The 24,212-nt window shown below is 47.8% G+C and overlaps 1 protein-coding gene and 1 long non-coding RNA gene across 3 annotated transcripts in view; one reads left to right on the forward strand and one right to left on the reverse strand.

Annotated features, from left to right (window-relative positions):
• Positions 1-1,316: 1,316 nt before the first annotated feature.
• Positions 1,317-24,212, reverse strand: part of Marchf10 (membrane associated ring-CH-type finger 10) — an 87,356-nt gene continuing 64,460 nt past the window's right edge. Inside the window, exons 7-11 of the mRNA XM_020151584.2 lie at positions 21,291-21,457; positions 18,931-19,040; positions 9,716-9,829; positions 5,012-5,054; positions 1,317-1,459 (exon numbers count right to left, since the gene is read on the reverse strand). Of these exons, the coding sequence (XP_020007173.2) occupies positions 1,404-1,459; positions 5,012-5,054; positions 9,716-9,829; positions 18,931-19,040; positions 21,291-21,457 (490 nt within the window). The 3' untranslated portion in view covers positions 1,317-1,403. The remainder of the gene's footprint in view (positions 1,460-5,011; positions 5,055-9,715; positions 9,830-18,930; positions 19,041-21,290; positions 21,458-24,212) is intronic.
• Positions 3,501-19,740, forward strand: LOC141413690 (uncharacterized). Of its 2 annotated transcripts, XR_012438475.1 has the most exons (4): positions 3,501-3,710; positions 4,169-4,232; positions 18,536-18,858; positions 19,572-19,740. It is a non-coding gene; the product is annotated as an uncharacterized lncRNA (long non-coding RNA). The 2 variants fall into 2 exon arrangements; XR_012438474.1 differs by lacking the exon at positions 4,169-4,232.

Here is a 24,212-nt window from a genome sequence, read left to right on the forward strand (position 1 = left end):
TTATCCATCTCAAGTACCCCTCTCTGGTGATGACTTATTCTTTGAGCTCCCTTGCAGAGGGCCAGGTTGGGAAGCAGGGGCCCACCCCTTTCTGAGGAGCCTGGATTTTTTTTTTTTTTCTGGTACTGGAGTTTGAACTCAGGGCCTACATGTGGTTTTTTTTTTTTTTTTTTCAAGGCAGGGTCTCGCAAACTATTTGCTCTGGCGACCCTCCTGATCTCTGCCTCCTGAGTAGCTAGGATTATAGGTGTGAGCCACCAGCGCCTGGTAAGGAGCCTGGATCTTGAAGACTAGAAGAAGTGCTTCTTTCTTTTCATTTCACATCTCTGTCTGTCTCTCTTCCTCCTCCCTCTCACCCTTTTTCTTCCATTTTTGGGAAAATTTGCAGAGGCACGTATCACTATTATGCCATCAAGTTCATCCACTGTAACACATGCAGTTCAGTGAACCTGAGCAAATTTGTCTAGTTGTGTGAACATCACCACAAACCAGCCTTATGGTACCTTCTTCACCTTGAAAGTCCCCACCAGCCCGTCTGCTATCAGTCCTTGCTCCTTTCCCAGTGCCCAGAGACCTCAAAGCTGCCTTCCAGCTCTATGGCTTTGCCTTTTCTAGAAATTGTATATAAATGGAATCATCAGACTACAGTCTTTTGCGTCTGCCTTCTCTTAGCGTAATGTTTGTGTTTGTTCATTGTTCTCTGTTCCCTCCATCCATTATTATTTTTTGACTTATCTTTGTCTCTGTTTCTGTTTCTCTTTTTGGACTTTTGAGATAAGAGTCTTGCTATGTAGCTCAGGCTGGCAAATGTGCAGCCCACACACTTGGCGCGTCCTAAGTGGGTACAAGTCTGCCCCAGTCCCTGGGGGCCTGGATGGGTCAAGTGGTAAGCAGCAAGTTTAAATGGAGGTGAGGTGGGTGCAAGATGTCCTTCCCTCTTCGTGGAGCTGGACACCCTCAGCCTTTGTCCAGGGAAGGAAATAAGCATGAAATAAGCACTTACTAAATATGGGAGAATAAAGTCAGTTTACTGAATGCATGCCTCCGATCCACTTGGGGTGGACTGAGGCCTGAATGGGTGCTCTCAGCAGTGGGACTTAGGCCGCTGGGCCTGCCAGGGCTGCTCAGTCCACCTAGGCTTCGGGGCTTGGGGCAGCCTGCCCCAAACCCTGACCCCCAGCTGTGGCTATTTAATCTGTACTGGCTGAAACTAGACTGCGCTCTAGGACTGCCATGGATGCTCAAGCCAGACCCCAAAAGAGAGTGGCACAAGTTGCAAGTGGTAGCTGTGAACACATTGGCTTCGATTTCAGTGAAGAGGAGGAGGAAAGGAGGCGCGTGGGGACGTAGAAAGGGCTGCTGAGTGGAGAGGTCTCTGCTGCGCTCCACGGCCGGCTCCCTTGCTAGACGACCCGGTTTGGGTAAAAACTGCCTTCATTTCCATCTCCCGACTCGGAATCTAGAAAGCAAAAGGGATCTCTCAGGATGTGGGGCCATGGCAGACTTCGGGATCTATTACAGAGGGGCATGGCATCACTTCTGGCCTTCCTTCTCCCACCCTGACCCCGGTAGCCCCCCCCCCCACACATGGCTACAGTGCCTGGAACAGTGTGGGGAACAGACATCTGCTGTCTGGGGCTGGGGAATCTCCAGGCTGCCCCACTGGGCTGGGGGCAGCTGGACTGCAAGCTGCTCTTAATGGTTTCCACAAACAATACCCCCAAACAACCTCCATTGCCTAACCGGCAGGAGAGGGGAAATTGAGCCAGGGTTCTAAAATGTCTCTCAGAAGTCAGTGGCTGGAGAGAATGACATGTGATAAAAGGGAGGAAGGCAAAGAGGCACTGACTGGGGTGACAGTGGAGTCAGAGTGCAGCCCCCTTATTCTTGGAGAAACTCTTGTTCTCAGTATATTTGTTTTCACCTTGCCTTGAGTGAGTGGGAACTATTTAGAAAGTATCTGGGGGCAGGTGTGGTGATTCATGCCTGTAATCCCAGCTACTTGGGAGGCAGAGATAGAAGAATCTTGGTCCCAGGGCAAAAGTATGATACTATGAAAGATACATTAAGGCTGGGGGTGTGTGATTCAGGTGGTATAGAACCTGCCTAGCAAGCCTGAGGCCCTGAGTTCAAGTTCCAGTACCACAAAAACAAAACAAAAAACAGTTTCTGACTATTGAAGCAGGGCAGGTAGCAGGAACAAATTACATCCCCCCCACCGGCCATTTCCACTCATACCCTCTTGTTGCTAGCTTTCCCTTCAAGGGTGCCCAAGCCCCTGGAGCTTCCCCAGGTTCCCTAGCTCACTCTATGCTTTCTCTTTTGAAAGCCTTGATGGAGTTTGGGGGTGGAGAGGGGCAGGGGCGCTGGCCCAGCCTTTGGCCTGAGGGCCTTCATGGTGTTTCCTCTTTTTGTCCTCACTTGAGTGGAAATCAGCAGGTGGTACTGCTCCTGCCCAATCCTGGACTTGGCTATAGTGACAGTCATTTGTGCCAGCTGGGATGCAGCTAGCAGAAGGGTTGGGTCAAGGAGCTATGTGACAAATTGGGAACCCCTCCCCCAAGGACTCTCCCCAGATGCCCTACCTCAGTGCATGGTGACCTTTGTGTGGGGCTTTGGTTTCCCGATTCAGGGAAGGGTGTGGGGTAAGCAGGCTGGCTTGGGTATGGCAGAGCCATAAGGCAGCTGGCACCTCTTGTGACACCTGGTGTGCTTTGATGTTTTGCCTTTCCCCTCCCTGTTTACCTGAACCTAGCTGGGGTGGCAGATCACAGCTGTGACTCAGAGCTGGCTGCCTTCACTAAGGAAGTGCTGCCAACCAGGTGAGTCATGCCAGGATGTGGGGGCAAAGAAGAGGGTGGGCTGGGGGAAGGACTGGGCGCTGCTTTCGGTTGCCCTGTTTCTTGACTTGATAATGGCTCTGGAGGGAAGCCAGGATGAGGGCTGCGACTGGCCAGCAGGCTTGGACAGCCCCTCTGTGTAGGGCTTTCCTGGGCCTCGGCTCTGCCCACTGGTGTCTGGGGTGTGCATAGGGCTGGAGCTGGTGGAGAGGGCCTACACTTCCAGGGGAGAACTGGGTGCCCCCAAACTGGGGCTGGGACCGGCGGGGTGGGTCCCAGAGTTGGTCCCAGTTCCCTTAACAGAGATGGCAAATGGGTGGTGGGCAATCATGGGAACCCTGTACCTAGGAGCAACAGAGAGGGCAGCAGGTCCCCTTCCTCCACGGACACTCCTTTTTACGCGTCCCCCGAAAGATGCTTTTACGCCTTCCGCAGTCTCCCGTGGGACCGGCTTGGAAGCCAGGGGCGCCTCTTCCTGGTCGCGAGACCCCAGCCCCGGGTGTGGGGGCGAAGCCGGGTCCCGCTGCGCAGTGGCCCGCACGCGACACTAGGGGGCGCTCCTGCCCAGCCGAACCCACCCGGGCGCGCCCCGCTCCGCAGGTTCCCGACCGGGAAGCGCCGCGGGCGGCTCCGGGGCGGGGCGGGGCGGGGCGGGGCCGGGGGCGCCTCGCGGGGACTGTCCCCAGGTCTCCCCTCGGGGGCTGCGCGGGCGGTGGAGGGAACCTGGCTTGCGGTCACGTCCTTGCGGGAGCCAGAGACCCTCGCCAAGGCCAAGCAGAGGTCCCGCGAGGGGAGTGGCTGCGGGGACGCCGGGACCGAGGCGCAGAGGCGTTGTCCCCGGGAGCTGGTGCATGCGGCGGCGACACAAAGGTCTTTGAGTCCCCACCTCTCCCTTTCCCGCTGCCGGGGGTGGCCCGTCTAAAGGACAAGGCCGATTTCTGGGGGTGGCCGCCCTAGCGTCCCTCTGGACCTCAGAGGGCTCGGCTGGACCCTGCGGTCGCGCCGGGATCGGGGCTCCAGGGGCTCCTATTGTGAACAGAAGGAGGGGCCCGTCCCCGTCCCTGAGCATGTCAGCCTGCCTTCCCAGGACTGAGTGCCCTGAATAGTAAGTTGGCTTGCGTAGGGTCACAGTCTGGGCCGCACCCCGGGGAGCTCTGAGTTGCTTCAACATCTCTTTTGGGCAGGTCTTTTAGGGGCTCCCACAGCATCCCAGTGATGGGCTGCCTCTGGACCATGGGGACGACGTGTGAAAAAAGACATTCCAGGGCCCCACCCCATCGCCAGAGGCAGAATCTCGAGGAGGGCTCAGGAATCTGTGTTTCCGATAGATTCCTCCACGATTCTGACGGCAAAGACAGCGTGGGAGCCACTCTCCCAAGCCTTTCAGGGCAGGTAGTTGTAAAATTGTTCCTATAAGAACCTCTAGAGACCCAACTGTCACATCCCGTCAATCACTGCAATGTTTATTTGGCCTGCTGATAGAGTTCTGCCTGAGTCTAACTTGGAAGTTCTACTGCTTGAACCAAGCAGTTTCTCCAAGTGGGAATTTCTGTGGAATAAGGGAAGAGACTTTTCTGGAACCTGTTAGAAAGCAGCCATCCTGCCTTCTTTAAGGGAGCTTTCTCAGGAGACCTGTTTGCTTTGTTCAACCTCTGAATCCAGTAGGCCCACTTAATTGGGCCTAATGGTGACAGAGTCAAATCAAACCACTTGATTATCAATGACTGTGGTTCCTTTTGGTGATGGCCAAACAGCCTCCTTTCAGGGATTGGGAAGGAAAATCCCAGACTGGATCCTGGCAGAAAAAAAACAAACCATAAAAACAAACAAACAAACAAAACAAGGCTCACCAAATGCTGGGTGCTGGAGAATCCTAGCAAGGAAAAGGGAAAAAACCTTATCTTCCACCTGCTGATGCTCTCTTCCCCTTCAGTGACCCCTTTCCTTGCTTTCAGGATGAATTAAAATTCTTATCTGCTGTGCTGTCCAGCCTACTTGAACTTGCTTTCCTGAATGTTAGTTGCAGTTAGAGTTTCCCAAGCTTTATGGGGTTATTTTTGCCTCTGGTGGTGGTCATGACTTCCTTCCACGGTATTAGGTTCAACACAGTAACAGAAAAAGAGCAATTTAGTGAACACCCTCAAAATGGCAGGACTGACCCCCAAACCTACTTTCATTTTCTTCCGGTCTGGGTTGTGGGTAATTTCTTGACAACTACGAGAAAGAAGACAATGAGAAATGAATTGTTTTTCCAATGCAATTGTGAACAGATGTGTAATTCCCCAGTCTCAGGAACGTTCTAGGAATCCCTTACATCACCTTAAAGGGCCAGGGAATGGGGAATGGGTAGGTGGGGGGAATATTCAGCACTGACACTGTTTTTGCTGGTCCCAAGGACAGCTGCAGTGATAACCTAGGTCACCTTTGCCATTTCAGGGCTTCTAAATTTGGCTGTGTGAACAGGCTTGCTTCCTTTCAGCCATTGATCTGAATAGCAGAATCCCTTTCTGATGGTCCGAATCACATTTACAGGCGGTGAGGGGAAGGCTGTGCTAATTGGCCACTTGCCTCACCACTGGCTTTTAAACAATCGGTTGCATTCTCTGCTTGGCAGGAAGCAGCAGACCCACCAAGGCCCTGGGCTCTCTCTTTGTTCTGCCTTTATGGCATTTTATGCCACAATAAGAAATGCTGTGTACTCCGTGGGAGTCCATTGTGCCAGGCTGTAAGATTCTGGACTCTGCTGCAAAGGCACTGGTGATCTTCCCCCAGGAAGAAGAGGGGCTTTGTGATAGGCTGGAGACAAAACAAGGGGTGCTGGACACTGTTGCAGGCAGCTCCCTGGTCAGTGTGGAGGCAGCTCTGGTCCCCCCAGGGAGAGGGCAGGGGAAGGATGGAATTACGGCTAGGGTAGCGGCTCCTGGTTACCTGGTAAATTATGCATCAGGACCATGCTCACCTCTTCCCTGGGCTGCTGAGGCGACCTCAACCTGCCTCTGAATTCTGTGCCCGGAGATTGTGCCTCTCTAACCAACCCTCATACTCCACCATCTTGATGAGCAGAAGTTTCTTTAACTGTGGGCTAAACCCGTATTTCAAGTAGATTTAGCTCATTGAGGCAAGAGTTTTTGGTTTTGTAGAAACAGTGTGAATGGCAAGGGGCCCTCTACATGGTCCATCCTGTCTCAAACATGAATGGACAAGTGGGACCTGAGAGCTACTTCTGACCCTACCTGCCTCTCTCTCTCTCTCTACCAGCCATGGCTGTCTCCTCCCCTGACACCTAGCTTGATATTTCCACCATTAACAATGTATCCAGGAGAAAAGACCAAAAGAGGGCATTCTCTCCAGAAGACACTGTAATAATCAGACAGAGACAAGACCTGAGCCAGGAGAAAGCCCAGAACAAATAATGAGGTGTCCCATGTGGGCATGAAAGAAATAGGGAAAGGAAGGCAAATCCACCTAGCTTCACAGGCCATTCTGTGTCCCCATCAGACTAAAGGGTGAGCCAAGTGGGGTTAGTTGAGGCTGCTGGGGTCCTGAGCTCTCTAGAGATGTTCCACAATGAGCATGTGACATGTGCCCAGCTTCCTGCTGGGCGTGTGCAGTTGTCCTCTCCATGCTCACACACCCAAGCCTGTCCTTTCCATCTCCCATGCTCTCCATGTGACCCTCCTTATTGCCCTGTGTCACCCTTGCCTAGCTGGTTTCTTCCAGCCCACTCTCCATATGGCTGCCCGATTTATCACTCAAAAACCCAAATCTCAGGATCTGTCAATCCCAGGCCGGAAACTGTCCAGGCCTCCAGAGCCACACCCAAGCCCTTCCTGCCTGGCTCCCTGCCTACACCTCAGGCTCACTTCCTGGCAGCCCCAGCCACACAACTCCTTGACTTTCTCCAAACATGCAGGTCTTCCTTTGTCTCTGTGCTTTTGTATTTCCCTGTGCACAGAATATTGTTTTCCTTTGCACACCCCCACCATGTCCATCTGCCACACTCTCCAGGATTCAGTTTAAACACATCTCCTCAGGTGATCAGTTGGCAAGCACAAGGCAGTGTTGCCACCAGATCACCAAAGCAGTGAAGACTGATGGCAAAAGGCACAACTGATGGATTAAAAAGCATGGCTTCCCCAGCACTGACTGGCATGCTTGAAGAGCCTGGTTGCAGAGTCTGTTCTGGAGAAGGGGTGGAAACAGGGAGTGAGAGTGACTCTCTCATTTCTCTAACTCTGCTCTGTGCTTCTTCTCTTCTGACAGTCTTCTGTTATGACACACAGTTTTGAGTCCTCTTGGTTACTAAGTCCTCTACAGTTCTCTCTTTAGACTGTGAGCTTCTTGTAGGCAAGGAGTATCTTACTCATCTCTGGACTCCCAGGACCTAATTCAGAATTAGGCAAACAGTATGTGCACAGAATAAATGAATATACCTTGAATTTGGCAATGTACCTTTACCGTTCTCTCTACAAATCTGTAATATCTTTTTCTCCAAAACATAACTCAAGACTGGCTTTCTGGAAGAAGTGGGTTCTGATTCATTAGTTCATTGTGCTCCCCAGAAGTACTGAGCACCTATTATGTGCATTTTCTAGGCCCTGCAGAACTGTGGGACACAGAGAGGCAGGGTCCCATGCTGGAGTTGCTAGTGAACACTGACCACCCATGAATGCCACTTCCGTGTTCAGCCACAGCCCAGGAAGATGTGTTAACAATTTCAGCCTCTGGGCGTGCAGGAGGATCTCCTGCCCCTTTTCCTCACCCCCATCTCGGCCCCTGACCCAGGGCAGTGAACCCCGGAGTGAGGAAATGGTGGTTGCCATCATTAATAGGCATTTAGCACGGGGTTTCTTAATGAGACACAGCCAAGAGGTCCAATGGGAATGACTTCTCCAGTACTGGCAGATAAGGAGCAGGAGGGAGGGCCTCTCTCCCCACTCAGTGCCCCTCTTTTGCTAAATGTTACCCTCAGGTCATGAGTATCTTCTGTAGCAAAATACTCAGATCCAAAACCCAGAAGACTGTGGATGTGACAAAAGTCTGGGGGAACCTTTTAACTGGCTATTTGTCCCATTACTGCTTGATGGTTAGAGTGGATGAGACCTGTTTCAGGGTTTCTCAAATTAAATGTGAACCAGTGATGAGAGAAGAGGTTGCTTGGCTCTTTCTGCTCCTTCTACTCTGGTTCCCAGTATAACTTACTCCTTTCTCTGGCAGCGTTTTACTGGAAGCTTCCTTAGAATCAGTGCTTGAGGGCCTTGGTTTTTATCCACCGAGTTGTACTGTTTGTCTCCTCATGTTTGCTCTGCAGTCTTGGTGCAGGACTGCAGCTGACACTGGGGACAATGTAACCCACATCCACCCTGGTGCTTTGAACTTCAATGTGCAATAAAAGTTCATTAAAAAGATGTGGAATCATGAAAATGAAGTTACAGAAATGTTAACAAAGGATCATTTCCTGCTTCCTGTACTTTCCTGTTTTTTAAAAAAATCTATTTCTCTGAGGAATTTATGTCACCATTAAAACCATGGAAGAGTTCAGGAAGGATAGGCCTGGGTCAAAAAGAGGGTGAGATTCCTGAGGAGATAGGTTGGCAGAGGCCCAGCCTATCTTCTTAATTGAGAACTCAGGATCTAAGGGAAGAATTGAAGCCAAGAGAAAGTATGGATTATTCTAGAATTCTTATGACTAATTGTTGGAATTCAGCATTTTTAATAAGGGTGGCTGTAGATGGATTGTACCTGTCCAGTGGGGTCTGTGGCAGGGTGAGGAACATTGGGGATTATTGGGCTCCAACTTGTAGGCAGAGAAAGAGAGAGAGAGAGAGAGAAGAAAGAGGGAGAAGGGGAGGCACGTGGAGTAGGATGACATAGGCTGACAGATCACTAATAGTGCCTTGTGGCACCATCTTTGGCCTGACCACTGCCACACTGGCCCACCTTCCAGTCACACCCTTCTGACATGAGCAGAGTTCAAGATCAAAGTCTCAAGGTGTATCCTGGGAATCCAACACTAACAGCATACTAGCCCTTGATGTGACCTTAAGGAAAAGAAGGTGACTTGTGCTCGCAGAGCTCTTAGCTGACATGACCACAGGGAGCCATCTGATGAAGAGGGAAGTCCCTGACAAAGACTGAGTGTCCTAGGACGCTTCAGAGGGTGGCCCACGGTTGGCTTATGCTAAGGTCAAGCCCTAGTCAACAGCAGAGCTAGGCTTTCTCCTCCATACCGTGTGGCTTCCTAGGGAGCCCAGCCCTCTTATTAAAGGAAGGGCAGCCACAGGTGACCATTCCTGGTAAGTACATTGTCACTTGTCTGGCAAAGCCTCTATCAGCACTTTTTTTTTTTTTTTTGCAGCCTACCTCCTTCAGCAGGTAGGTATACACAGACAGACAGACACACACACACATGTAGCAGCAGAACACACCCTGGAATCTGAAGCAAAACAGGCAGAGAGGCATGTTTTAGGGTTTGATCACTGATCAGGTATCCTGTGGGAAGGTCCCACTTTTGCACAGGTCCTCTGTGTTTGGACAGGGGCATGCCCACCACATGGTGCACACCAGGCCCAGCATCCTTGCTGGCCTCTGCTTTGGGCAGGAGCAAATATTCCTACAGATTCACTCATTTCTATGATCATTGATGACCACTTAATTACTCCTTGTGTTTAATAGTAAGCAATTATGTGATTATCACTTTTCAGCCGGAGGGTCACTGTGTATACACTTAGCAGCCACTAAATCTTACTCCTAACAACGACAGTCCCAGATCCTACCAAGTGACTGTGAGGACCTCAACAGATTGCACATCTGATAAACAACACTGCAGGGTTTTCTGGGCTGTGCCAGCAGTTCCAGGTCAGGGCCAGACTTACCCTCTCTCTCAAAACCCGCCTGTAGTTGAGTCTCATGAGTTCTGCAAACCTCTGCTCATAGAGGTGAAGCAGCAGTACCAGGTACAAGCCTGAATTCATCAGCTCATTTTGTGCCTAAAATGGAAAAGAAAGCCAGTAAGTTCATCTACAAAATATTAATGATGTCGGCCATGGGGTGGGGGATAGCAGGGTAAGTAAGAGATGATAAGAAATGGGACAAGATCCCTCGCTCCAATTCAAGGCCTGCCCTTGGGGACAGAGCAGGGAGAGGACCACAGTGGAAGGTGGTAGTCATCCTCATACAGTTCCTTACTATCTATTGGAGATGCTCTAGGAAGTTTCACTTGCCAGGCTTGGTCCCTCTACCACAGACATTTGTACCATGAGCAGCTACATGTGCACAGCTTTGGGGAGCAAGGGCAAAAAAGTCCCAATATCTGCTTAGACTCCATCACCTGTTTTGGGGGAGGAGCATCGCTCACAAACAGCTTCAATACAAGTGGAGGTGGGAGTGCTACAAGGGAGATGAAAAAAGGAAGAAGTTGGGTGTGACCTGGGGGAGACCTTCTTGGAGGAGGCGGTCTGTCATGGTCCTTAAAAGATGAGGGGACTTTGGCAGGTGGCAGTAAGTGTCAAGACCTTTCGGACAGAGGCACTGAAGGCTAGCAGAGACAGGCGGAGATAGCAGAGCATTGTAGTGGGCAAAGATCCCTTGTGGAAGGTGTGGCTGGAGTATCTGGGGTAGGTGTTTGTTTTGGATTTTTACAAAGCTTTGGCATGGCCTGGGGGGATGGTGAGATGGGGACCACATTAGGCAGGACCAAGCAGTTTGAATGTCATGCTGTGTGTGTGTGTCTGTGGTGTGTGTGTGTGTGTGTGTGTGTGTGTGTGTGTGTGTGTGTGTGTGTGTGAAGCTGCTGGTGTCTTTGAAAGAGGTGTAAACAGGTGGCGATGTTATCTTAAAAAGGCACACTTTAGACTGAGGTGTGGCTCAAGTGGTAGAGTGCCTGCTTTGCAAGGGAGAAGCCCTGAGTTCAAATCTAGTCCCACCAGAAAAAAAAAAGGCACACTTTACCATGGGATAATCTTGGACACAGATGCCATGGGCATGCTTTACTTTCGTGACTCACCCTTCTTTGCCCACAGAAAGGACTCAGACCTCATTTTGGTATAGTTCTCCCTTTATAGCTGGGCTTAATGATGGTCTCACCTAAGACCAGGTGGTATACTAGGCAGGGTCTCAGCTAGCACTGGGAACCTCAGGGCCTTTGCTTGGGCTTTCTTTTGTCAGTTGTTTTCATGTATCTGCTTTGAATGCTGCTTTCCTGCCCTTCTACCTGGCTGTGTCCTTAACTTCCTTACAGGTGTCACAAATGCCACCTCTTGTGGAAGCCTTCCCGATGAACCTCATCTGACCCTCATTTCTTTACTCTGACACCTAAGCATTTGTCTTTATTTTGTACACCACATCTTGCACTTGTTAATGTCTCTGCTTCTGTGCAACAGGAGGGTTGTGTTTTATTTTTCTCACTGATGCTTGGAGCAGGTGCTACACCAGGTTGGGCTGGCTGTGTGGCCATGGTGCCACAGATCCTCAGCTACCTGACTGTACTGCAAGGCCTCGCTCTTTGGACTCTTCCTTGACCTTCTATAAACCAGCAGCCCTAGTAACGACTCCCCATCTTCAAGAGGAGAAGGGGAGGGGTCTTTCACTGTCCATTGGTCCTCATGCCAAATCCCCACGGGTAGGGGGCTCTGGGATGGACCAGGCTGTGCTCAGGAAGCAAACCTGCCCCAGGGGACTAAATTCCCTCTAGAGGACATGGTGCTTTTATGTCACCCTCAGGAAAGGCCAGAACCGTGACTCTATGTGTCTAGGATGACAAAGAGTGGACTTGACACAGTGACACTTCAGTGTCTCATCTTCCTGCAGTGGCCGAGACACTTCACAGGTTCATCTCCCAGTTCCCATTAAGTCAAAGGCAGCTCAGGAAGCTGATGCAGAACACAGTTCTCCCAAGAGCAGACGGCTACAGGAAAGGTTTGGAAGTTGAGCAAAGATCGATGTCCCCTTCCTTCTGAGACACACTAACTCCGTATCTTGGTGACAACTGGCCTCTAGGTCAGTGCTCAAGGCCTCTCCACTGTCCTCCAGGCCTCTCTTGAAAGGCACAAGCACTCTGTCCTTTGCAGTGAGCCTCCTATGTTTAGCCTTTGGTTTTTGTGTGTGTGTGTGTGCTTTGCTAACCTTGGCCTAGAGCAGGGCAGAGAGCAATTTGCTTGTTTTCACTTTTCTTGTTTTTTATGCCTCCTCCCACCTTCCCTGAGAGTCAGTGCCTGCACCTCCTTTCAGGACAGTATCCAAAGCCACCTCTTCTGGGAAGCCTTCATAATGTGCCTTTTAGCTTCTCCACCCCAACCAAGCCTTGTCCCTTGCTGGGTTTCCTGGCCGAGGGTTTTCTCTCTGGCATACTTCCTGTGCAGAGACACTCTGATGCATGATGGCAAACCAATCAGCTAGAAAACGGCTTGCAACTCTCAGGTTTGCCAAAGCATTCAGGGAAATCATTTACTTTTTATGACTCAGTAAGGCCTGGAGGCATGCATATGGGAAAATATCCACTAATGTTTTCTGCAGATAATTTGAAAAGTCACTTCTAGCAGATCGTGTCTCTTCCCTGTTCTGTGGGAGGGAACCTGTCACCATAAATCTTGTGGCACACCTCCTTCTATGTGCCCTTTGCAGAGTGAGATGCTCCACACACCAGGGCTCAGCTGGCCAATCAGAGAGGGTGTTGGTAGGCGACCCAGAGTCACCCTTTCTCCTCCCAAGCCACAAATGGGAGGGACCCGTTCACTGCATTTGTTTGGCAGAAGCCAAAGGAACTAGATTTTGGAGTGTTATTGATTGGAGCTGCTTCGGACCCAGCCTCCCCTGGCCAATCACGTCACAGTCTGGCTCCCACATGAAGGTTTCTTTGTCGCCAGGCTGAAGGGATTGAGGTGGCAGTAGGGAGTGGGGACACTTGGAAAAGAGAAGGCAAAGGCAAGAGCTGAAGAGAGCTCAGGCAATTGCCAGCTGTTTGTCTTTCTTTTCTCCTGCCTCCCACCCTTCAAGTTCGTTAATATTCATTGTGGCCCAAAGATTCGCTACCGATGAAAATTCTCAACATCCAGGCAGTGCATTTGAAGAAGCTGACAACCTGGCTGAAGGCTTTATGGTCTTCAAATATGTTCCAGAAGTGCTCCCAGGTCTGAGGGTGATTAGGGCTTGCGTCTGTCCGGGAACATCTGTCCTTGGCTGGGATGGAATGAAGCCAGGCCTGTGCTTGAGAGCAATGACAGCCAGAGGCCCACCGAGACCCTCCTGCATGGCAAAGCAAAAAATAGCAGGAGCACACCTCCAGGACACAGTGGGTGTGGCCCAGGAAAGTGCTGCCTGTAGATTGGGCAGCCTGGGACCAGGAACACTGACTTTGGGTAAACAGTTTTAACTGTGTGGGGCCAGAGTAGCTCTGTTTATTAAGGGGGACAGGTAACCTCTGTTCTGCCTGGTTCCCCAGCCATTATGTAAACTGAACTAACACAGAGAGCCATGATATTTCCTAAAGCAAAACTATCTCACATGAGGCAAGAATTAAAGCTAGGATTCCAGGGGCACAGTCTGGGCATAAGGTCTGTGAGGGCAAAGCCGACACCTCGTTTGCACCTGTACCTCTAATGCCTGGCCTGGTACAGAGTGTGTGTTCAGTAAACACATGCACAATGAGTGCATGTGCTCAGTAAATACATGAAACAATGAGAACAAAACACAGAATTTTGCGTGGCTCTTGTTCTGACCCTCCCATACCACAGTCACTGCACACTTACAGTCTTCCTTGTTAAAAGGGGTGACACATTGGTCTTAGATGCCCTGGAATCCCCAGCACAATATCTGATATATGTGGGTGACTTAAAAGTTAGTTAAATTTTTCTGTTATATGTATTTTGCCACAATTTCAAAAATTGAAGCCAGGCATGGTGACACATGCCTGTAATTCCAGCACTCTGGGGGTGAAAACTGGAGAATCTTGAGTTTGAGGCCAGCCTGGGCTATTTAGTAAGACCCTGTCTCAAAAAAAAAAAAAAATTATACCTGGCCCCATTTCAAGCCAGTGAAATCAGAATCTCTGGTATCAGACCCAGGCATCAACTTTTAAATAGGTAGGCTTCCAGCTAAAGGTTAAAAGGTGGCAAATTAGGGAATTTCTGCATGGATTTGATGTGTTTATTTTATTTATTTATTTATTTATTTATTTTGTTGTGCTGGGGATTAGACACCAGGCCTCACGCCATGCAAGGCAGGTGCTTTGCCACTGGGCTACACCACCAGCCTTTTGCATGACTTTCATAATTAAAACAAGACAACACTACTAAGTGGGAAAATGCAGAAAAACCCTGCTACCATACATCTCAAGAAGGGAACCTGTTTACCAGGGAGCGACCAGCCTGAGGATGGCTAAGAGCCACAGGTTGGGCATGGGCTATGTGGTCAGAAACACAGGGGCACATGTCAACTCCACTGCCAGCCCATGGACACCAGTGCCTTGGGGACATGCTGAGGTTCCATTTTGTCCTAGACAGTGTTGTGCAAGACAACTACTCTGGTCTTTGTCCACGCAGTTTCTGAACTTGTCTGACTCACACTTGCCTGTGTCTCGAGTTTAACTCGTACTGTTAGCAAACAGACACTATTAAAATCACAACAGGCCACGGGAACAGTCGGAGCTGCTGTGAGAGTGTGAGCGCTCCACGGCTTTCCACCAGCAGGTGAATAGGCCTGGTGCGTCCTGGGATCCGTGTTCCCTGCCTGGGGTAGGACTGCAACACGGTTTCCACCTTTGATTAGAATGAGGGGTGTTTTCAAAACGCTTTGATAGCCTATCAAGTTCTCCCGCAACTGACTTTAAAATCCTACCTGCTTCCTCAGAGAGTGATCACTGTGCGGACCGTTCTCCATTTTTCCACCAGAGCCACTCCCTGCCCTGCTGGGGGTGGGGGAACCGACCCATGGATTGTGTCAATCACTAGGCTGCCTGGCCCTCTGCTGCCCACTGGGCTTGGCCAGTGGGTTTGACTGGCAGGAGACCAGAGAATGGAGGAGAGAGAGCTGGGGTGTTTGTCCCTCCTGTTCCCTCTCTGCTCGGCAGTGTGTGGCCGTGACTGCTTCTTCTACCGAATAGCTACAGCTCTCCTGGGTCTGACGAGAGTCGCCTTATCACTTCAGGCCTACAACAATCACACTTGTTGATCCTTGTTGCCCTTTCTTCCTTCCTTTTGTGGCACTGGGAATTGAACTCAGGGCCTCATGCTTGTTAGGCAAGTGCTCTACCAATTGAGTCATACTCCCAGTGCTTTCAGGTTTTTCTTTTTTTTGATAAGGTCTTATCTCCAGCTTTTATGGGGGCCAGCTTTGGATGGAGATCCTCCTATCTCTGCTTCCCAAGTTGCTGGGATTACAGGTATGCATCACCAAACCCAACTTGCTTTGTTTTCTTTTGCTGCTCACATTTTGTCCTTTGTTCATCCCTCATCACTCACCCTTTTTGAGTGTGTCACCATCCCTTCCCTGCCCAGGCTCCTGCTAAGACAATAGGCTCACAGTTCTTTTTAGAACATACTTGCAACCAGCTATACCCATGGCAGCATGCAGTGAGACCAAGTATATATGTAGACCCCTGGGTAGACAGGTTGGTTTTGTGTTCTGTGATGAACTCCAGCCTGGTCCCTGGTGCCAAAGAGGTTAGATGTCTCTTGGCTCTAGCATGGCAGTGCTTGTTCACTGAGAGTCTGCTCTGTACAGGCTTTGCGTTCATCAGGCGATGCATTGAACATCCACCTCTGCAAAGTGAGCGTCATCTCCCACTTCCTCCAGATGACAGCACTGAGACCCCGTGAGTTAACATAGCTCCCCCAAGGTCATATGGCCCCTCTGGGGAAGGATATAGGATTTAGACTCAGAGCCTAGCCAAAGCTGGTGTGCTTTTCAGTGGGCTAGGCGTCCTCAGGCTATGGAAGTACAAATGTTTTGGTACAACAGGAAAGGCTTGTTGTCACTGGGCCACTTGTACAAACAGCCCTGGTAAAGAAGCAGTTTGTGGTGACAGCAGCTCAGCACAGCATGGAAACACTAGGGTCCAAGAAGGCTCTTTATTAATGAGGCTTTCTCCTAGGTTGTGCCATATCCATGATGGCTACAGAACATACTGCAACTCTTACATGGTCCCTACATCAGACCAGGAGAATTACAGCTGCTGGAGGTCGATAATCAAGTAGTTTAATGGTCCAAGAGCTTACTTCTACTTACACATTTTGAAAATTGATCAGTGTCTACACTCTAAAAACTGTAATGATGCTAACACATTAACCTTTTAAGTTCAAGAATGAGAATAAACCGTCTCCATAATGAAACAGTATACTCACACAAACCTAGATGATACCATCTACTGCACACTTGGGCTGTATGGTATGTGCCAGCATATATGCAGTCTGTCATCAACTGAAAGGTCGCCATGCAGCATGTGACCGTAATCTAAATCACTGTGATTAGTGATTTTATAACATTTTTTTTTTTGGTATTTTTTATCTGAGAAAGTATTTCTCCTTTTTTTGTTACTGGGGTTTGAACTCAGGGCCTACACCTTGAGCTGTTTTTTCACTTTAAATATATGTCACAGTGCAGGCTTTGGGTTTTTTGGTTTTTGGCAGTATTGGGGTTTGAATTTAGGGTCTCGCACTTGCTAACCAGGTGCTCTATCTACCACTTGAGCCACTCCACAAGTCCTTTTTTATGTTGGGTATTTTCAAGACAGGGTCTCGAGAACTCTTTGCCCAGGCTAGCATCAAACCTCAATCCTCCTGATCTCTGCCTCCACAGTAGCTAGGATTACAGGCATGAGCCACCAGTGCCTGGCTCCTCTGAAGGCTGTGACTCTCAGACTTGTCCCCACGGAGTCTCCAGTAATCCCCACTAATTACAGTGCAGGTTTTTCTATCCAGCCCCGGTTCCCACAGAGGATTTTGCTTCTGAGTTTCTGCTTTGGTGAGTTAAGATTTCTCTCTGTCTACCTGTCTGTCTTTTCAATTTTCAGGGAAGAGGTTTGCCTTCTGATCTCGCTTTCCTTGAAGATCTAAGAAGATCTGATGTTTCAGTTGGTTCAGCATTTTTAGTTGTTTTTAGGATGGAGTGGTGACTTCTGAGCTCTTACAGAGGGAACTGGAAAGTGTACTAAGTCTTGGAATGTGACGTATCCTATGGTTTGGATCTGCCAGAGGCCCAAAGCAATGAGGCCATTAAGCCTTGGGCTGGAACCTCCAGAACCAGAAGTCAAAATACACATTTTCTCTTTATAAGTTAATTGTCTTAGGTATTTCATTATAGTCACGGGATGCTGACTAACGAACCCACTGTGAACCAGCCAGGCATGGTGGTGCACACGTATCATCCTAGCATTAAGGAGGCTGAGGCAGAAGATCTCAAATTTGAGGTCAGCCTGGGCTACATAGTGAGACCCTATCTTAAAAAAGATAAAAAGAAAAGAGAAAAGTGGAACCCCAATCTGACTGTGGTGTTTACAGGTGGGAAGTGATGAGGATGGAACCCCATGATTGGACCCCATTGGCTTTATAAGAAGAGGGCTAGAGGTCAGAGGACATGTATGCTCCTTGTCTCTTGCCTTGTGGTGCTATGACCATTCTTGGGGCTCTGCCAGCAAGAAGGCTATCATCAGATGTGGGCCCTTGAACCTACAGAACAGAGAGCTAAATAAAACTCTTTTAAGCCCAGCACCAGTGGCTCATACCTGTAATCCTAGCTAATCAGGAGGCAGAGATCAGGAGGATCATGGTTCTAGGCCAGCCCAGGCCAAAAAGTTTTCATGACCCCATCCAAACAGAAAAAAAAAAGCAGGGCATAATGGCGCCCCTGTCATCCCAGAGGATGGATCATAGGAGGACTACAGTCCAAGCCAAGCAAAAAGAAAGACCCTGTCTCCAAAATAACCAGAGCAAAAAGGGCTGGAGCTGTGGCTCAAGCAGTAGAGCACCTGCTTCATAGATGCAAAACCCTGAGTACAAACCAAAACAAAAAACCTTCATTTTGTTTTCACCATGGGGAAAGAGCATACAGACAGCTACTGGCCGTGTAGCCTGAAACCTGTTTTCTTTATAAAGTTGTTCAGTCTCAGTTGTTTTGTTATAATTTCAAAAAACAGATTAAAATACTTTACACTTAATATAAAGCTATGGGATATTTTACTCTTTTTTGATGCTGAGTGTTTGAAATTTGGTATATATTTACCATACTTACAGCACATATTGATTAGAGCTAGTCACCTTCCAAGTGACTTGGGGCTTCCATATTGGAGAGTGTAAATCTAAATACAAGATTGTTTACTGAGAATTGGGTGATTAGCTATTACCTTGGGCATAAATCACCTTCCCACCTGAGGTTAATTAACTTTTCGCGGTATTTGAAATGCAGTCCAATGCCTCAGGAGAGTGTTCCCCACCTTTTCTGTTTCCAGCTCGGCTAGGTGTTAAAAGGCACACGGTAAGCATTTGCTACACGCTTATCAGCCTCAAGTAAAAAAGTTCCTTGTTACCCTGGAGTTCTTTGATATTTAAGTTAGCGACCATTTCCTCCAAGACTCTGGATTTATTTTTCTTTTGTTGCTATTAAATTATTCCCCCAAATTTGGATACAGAGCATGCCTAGACTTTTTGCTATTTACGTATGTCCAATTGGCCACTCTGACTTCTTGCTTTTGTCCCTGACGGCAGGTAGATGTCAACCCTGGATGACCGAGGGACCCCAACTCCTCCAATTTAGTGACACAGACCTTTGGGAAGAAGTGAGCCAAATGGACGTTCTCAGACTCACGCCTCACACAGGCCTTCTACATTCCTTCCAACAGGAAAGTGAGACTGGGGCAGTGGCACATGTGGCAGAACACTCGCCTAGCAAACTTGAGGCCTTAAGTTCAATACCCAGGCTCAAGCAGCAGAGAGCCTGTCTAGCAAGGGCAAAGCCCTGAGTTCAAACCCTAGTACCACCAAAACAACTACCAACAAAACCCAACGTCCAGTACTGCAGACCAGGGAAAGTGAGTTTCTTCCTGTCTTGCTCTTCTAATCTACTTTGGTCAAGAGGCAGAGTGGGCATGTATGCTTCTTACCAGGGATTGCCGGTGCTTCTGGTAGAACTCAGTCATGTTGAAGTCATCCAGGTCGACCAGTAGGCCCTGCTTGCACATCTCACAAGTCTTCACAGTGCTTAAATCTGCTCCTTTAATTAGATAGAGATTATGTATAAAACAGTAAATCTTATGTGTTCTCACCCCCCCTCCACACACACAATATGACACACAACAATTCTGGGTCTGTTTGTCTCAGCCCACAGGCAGGTGATATTTTGAGATTGAACTTGTGTGTGTTATGAATTCTGAGCTCTAATGACCTTCATTTAAAGTTAGTCATCTTCTGTAGAAGATGACCTTGAATCTGAGATCTGAAAAATTCCCTTTGTAATCACTTATTATACAAGCCTGATGTAAGTGAAATTCCCATGACTTTTAAATAACAGGTCTTGTTTCTATTTAAATATATAAACATAATGCTTCATAAAATTGGAATTGCTACACAGAAGCTAAAGCCTGTAACACAGGTGTTTACAAAAAAGAGTGACTAGGAGGTCTATGTGTTATTTTTTTCTTGTAGATCTAACGTTCATCCAGGAAAAATAAATTTGTGAGAACGAATTAGAAGGCAGAAGCTGTACTCATCAATGGCCTAAAAATCTACCTTTACTCCCACGCAGGTGAGAGTCCCAATGGAGAAAAGCAAGGGAGCAAAAGGCCATGTGTGGGGACAGATAACAAAAGCCTCTGGGACCAGCACCTGAGCAAGTTCAGCCTCATTGAGAAAAGAAACATGAGAAGCTTCCTGTGCTGTTCGTTGTTGTTATTTTAATAAAAACTTGCATTCTAGATCAGCATTTTTTCTCTACTTACTCTATTCCCCAAAGCAGAACTGTGGCTATTCTAAGTCATAAATGCCCCACCCCTCCCCGAGGAGCTGCTGCATTTTGGCTGGTGATGAACTGATGTTTGTTTTACACATTAGAAGACGGAGGACTTATTAGTTACTTGTGTCTGTTTAGTAATTAGGGCTTTGCAGGCTTACACTCCAGTTCTATTTCCCCATTGGGGATATAAAGAAATAGTAAATACTAGAAGCTTTAAAGGGGGAGGATCAGCAGTAGTCTCTTATCTGCATTTTGTTTCCTTGGTTTTTGTTTTTTAGCACCGTTCAGTAAGGCTATTGGCTACTGGACATCCCAATCTTGTCGAATGTATCCAATACCAGCATTGGCATCTATGAGCATTTAGCATCATTTTAATGACACATATTTCATGGGTCCTGTTTTCCTGTACTAGGTGCTTAATTGGCCCAAATTTCTGCTAAGATAGAGCATTGTACGACAAGAGTCGTCAGTAACCACTTTTTCCCCGTCTCTCTGGATGGAGCTCTTTGCTTATTATGTAGCTATGGGAATGATTTTGCATTTCTCTCGTTAGGGAGATGTCACACATGGAGACAGGGTTCCAGGGATGAGACAGTATTTCTCCCATGCATCTATTCTCTGATGAAATGGTGTTCTGTCCTTGGGGAGGGGGCACGGCAGTACCCCCATGGGGACAATGTAAAGTTCTAGGTCTCCCAGGCGGCCTGGAAGAGATAAGAACATGGGAGAGGAGAGAAACAGGATCTGGCTACAGAGTGAAGATTTCTGAGAGATGTGTCTGCGAGACACAGCAGCTTTATTCTGATTGAGTTGCTTGCATTGACATCCCCGTTTTTGTTAAAATTGCGTTCATTGCTGAAGCCATGTTTTAAAGAAACCTATTTTCTGCCAAGAAAACTACAGCCAACCTACTGATGTAGCTATATTTAGATAATCACCTCCTCAGAGAGTTGAGGACTTCACACTCAATTATAAGATCAAAGTGACAAAGCCAGCACGTGGAAATCTGGTTCTAGAAGATCAGATCAATGTTCTTTTCTTACCCCTGCTGCACACACAGTCAGCTTCACTGGGGTTCTTAGGTGATAGCCACCCTCTTCCTCCAAGTAAGAGGAAGTAAAATTGTGCGTGCTGCAGGTCTTTCCTCCTGATGGTCCTTCTGTGCTATTTCTGCAGAGTGACTACTGGCTGGACATGGCTACTGGGTCCTTGCTGAGGGGTCCACCACTGGTCTGCTTCTTCTGTTTCCTGAGAGGGCAGCTTAGCATCTCTGCTCGGACCTCAAGCAGAAGCAACATTTCATAGTGAATGTTACCAGTATTCTTTGCTCAGACTTAAAGAGCACCCATTTCCCTCCCATCATTTGAAGGCAGAGTGTACAAGCAAGAATCCTGGGCTCGGTCGTGGTTCCCTGAGAGTGAGCAGCTGACAAGGCTCCAAGGCTCACACTGTGCTGTCTCAGATTGATTATATACATCGTCACACGCTTGCCACTCTTCCTTCCCCACCTACCTGATGTTATTTTCACTTTCAGCCACTTTTTCAGGCACTCTTGGTGAACAAACTGTAGGCTTCCCACACAGCCGCAGGGCTCCAGGAGGGGGTTGGTTGGGGAACCCCCGGCTATCTGACAGATGCGACACAGGTCTTCTTCCTCCTCGTAGTCCTCCTCCAGGAGACTAAATGGAAAACAAGCCCTCGTGACCAGGAGTTTCCACATTTGCAAATACCAGGGTGTTCATGGGAGACAGAAAAGGGAGCAATTCTCCCCACGGCCTGCTTGCTCAGGCTTCAGGAGCCCACCTACAGCTCTCTCCAACTCTGTGAGGATTCTTCCAGATGCTGTTATTGATAATTGATGAACCCATTCTTGTAACAGTCTGCTTTGCAGTCATTGGTACATTTGAGCTTAGTGGGAGGACCAGCGCTACCACCACAAATCAAGAAATGAGCGGAGGGATGGGGACTGGGAGTGTGGCTCAGTGGTAGACCAGTTGTCTAGTATACAGGAGGCCTGGGATTCAACCTCCAGTATCTCCAAAAAAAGAAGAAAGGAGGGACAGAGGAAAACTGCAGTAGGGCCAAGAACCTCTCTCCCTGATAGAGCTACCTCACAGGATTCATGGTCAGGGCTCCTTGATTTGAGGTCTGGAACAAGTTCATCGTATATTCTGGGGACTCTATTTCCCCATCTGCTGCCTGCTTTGCATGGTTGTAGCAGCCTGGGTGTGTGATGATAGTGAGCCTGTCCTGCAAACTGTAACGTGTATGCAAGGTGTGACAAAGCTTTTGCACACAGAGGCCACTTGATAGGTACTGGTTTGGATCACTGATGAGCCAGCAAACCTGGACATGAGCTCACCAATAACACAACACTTGTCAATGAGTGATGCCCACATTCCACAGTGTATGCTGCCGGAAGTTGATAAAGGTAGAATTAATGAAAACGTAAGCAAAAATATTTGTGTCTGATAAGTGGTGAGTGAAGCATAGCTGGTTGATATTCGTGTTGAGTTTTAAGAAGCTGACAGCTCTTTTTTTCTTTTCTTTTTTTCATTAGAATCTTCTTGGGACTGGGGTTGGAAGGAAACTGTCTAGAGACTGATATCAAAGGAAATATATACTTTGGTTTCTTAAGATATCTTCTTCCCCAAGAAAGGGTAGCTCAATGAAAAGAAATGTAATTTTCCATTATGGATACTGGGACTTATTTAAAATAATTTTATAACAAACTATTTTTTATTATCATACATTAATAGGACAAGGGGAGGTTAGTTGTGATAATTCCATTGTAAAACTATTTTTAATATTGAGATTTTTCACATATTTCAATATGTTTTATATTTTCATAAATAATCTGGAGTAATAAGTAAATAAGGAAGAAATGCCCTAACTGATAAAGTACAGGGAGATCTTACAAGTCTGAGAAAGTAGGCAGAAAAATGGCAGAAGAATTTAATTCAACTGAACACAAGGTAATGCACTGCTTTGCAAATGAAAATAATAAAGACCATCAGGCTCACCTAGAGGAACTTTCAAAGCAGACTCCTGGGCTCCAGCCTGGGAGATTCTGGTTTGGTACTTAGGGCCCAGGAATCTGAATGCTGTGATGGTCACCCAGGCCTAAAGACCACTAATGCAAGCAGTAGGATCAAGGTGGTTAGCCATAGTGGTTAAAAACATTTTGGTTGAAAATATAGTAGGTAAAAACAATATTTTTTTTGGTGGTACTGGAGTTTGAACTCAGGGCTTCATGCTTTGCTGGGCAGTCACTCATTACCACTTGAGCCACCCCACCAGTCCAAAAACACTTTCTTTGAGATGGGGTCTCTCTGTGTAGCTGAGGCTGGGCTCAAACATGAGATCTCTAGAGTGCTGGGATTACAGGGCTGCACCACCGCCCTTAGCACGGTAATTTTTTTTTTTATAGTTCATAAACAACTATCTCTTAACCTAAGGTCCTCTACATCCTCAAAGGTGTGAGTGGAAACCCAAGGGCCGTTATAGTTTTCAAGAAAAAATTTTGCAAATAAAAGTGAAAAAGAGACAGAAAGGTACAGAGTCTAAAAGAAAAGTCAGGCCAAACGTCATCACATCAAAGTAGCTGCTCACTAACAGTTTGCTCACTAACAGTGACCACTAACAGTGGTCACTTCTGAGCACACAGTTTTACAGAGTTGAGACTGACTTAGCAGTAGACCAGGACAGCAGTCAAAGGAGTCCCACCCACTTTCCAGCCCCAATCTCTTAAAAAGAAGAAAAGAGGCTACAGATCGAAGCCATCATATTGCTTGCAAAGAAGCAGGGCAGAAATAAGGAGGGATTCCTGGAAAGCAGACGCAGAGATGAGGACATCTGAGAGGAAGGAGACTGTCACCCAAGACCCACTCCAGAGCAAGAACTGAGAAGGGGATTCTCAGCCGGGGGTGCGTGAGTATGTGGCTCGGGAAAATTTGAAGACTAGACCTGCCTCAGTGTGGCCTGAGGTAGCAATATTAAAAGATGAAACCGAATTTGGAGCTAAAAGTATAAAGTTACATATTGATCAATCTACCAAGAAAATATTAGTCATTATTCTTTTTTTAAAAAATATAGTTCTGGCGATGTCACGAACCTTAATGCGCTAAATAAATACGTATTTCTTACAGATACCGAGGAGAATGAGCAAGGAGAGTAGGAGGCTTTAATAAATGCCTTTCAGAAATTGACAAATTCAACAGGAACAACTAAAGTATGCAAGATTTTAACAGCAAGTTTTTCAAACTGTTTTATATGTGTATATAGATGATGAGAGAACAGAGAACAGAAACTGTTCTGTGCTGTGCAATAGTTGTAAATATTGAATATTGTACTGGGGGCATCGTGCAATTAAATTAGGATAGACAATAAAAACTTTTAAAGAGAAGGGTAAAAAAGGGAAGCTTGCTAGAGCAA

The sequence above is a fragment of the Castor canadensis genome, chromosome 11 (genome assembly GCF_047511655.1).
Source record: "Castor canadensis chromosome 11, mCasCan1.hap1v2, whole genome shotgun sequence".
In the NCBI taxonomy this organism is placed as follows: domain Eukaryota; kingdom Metazoa; phylum Chordata; class Mammalia; order Rodentia; family Castoridae; genus Castor; species Castor canadensis.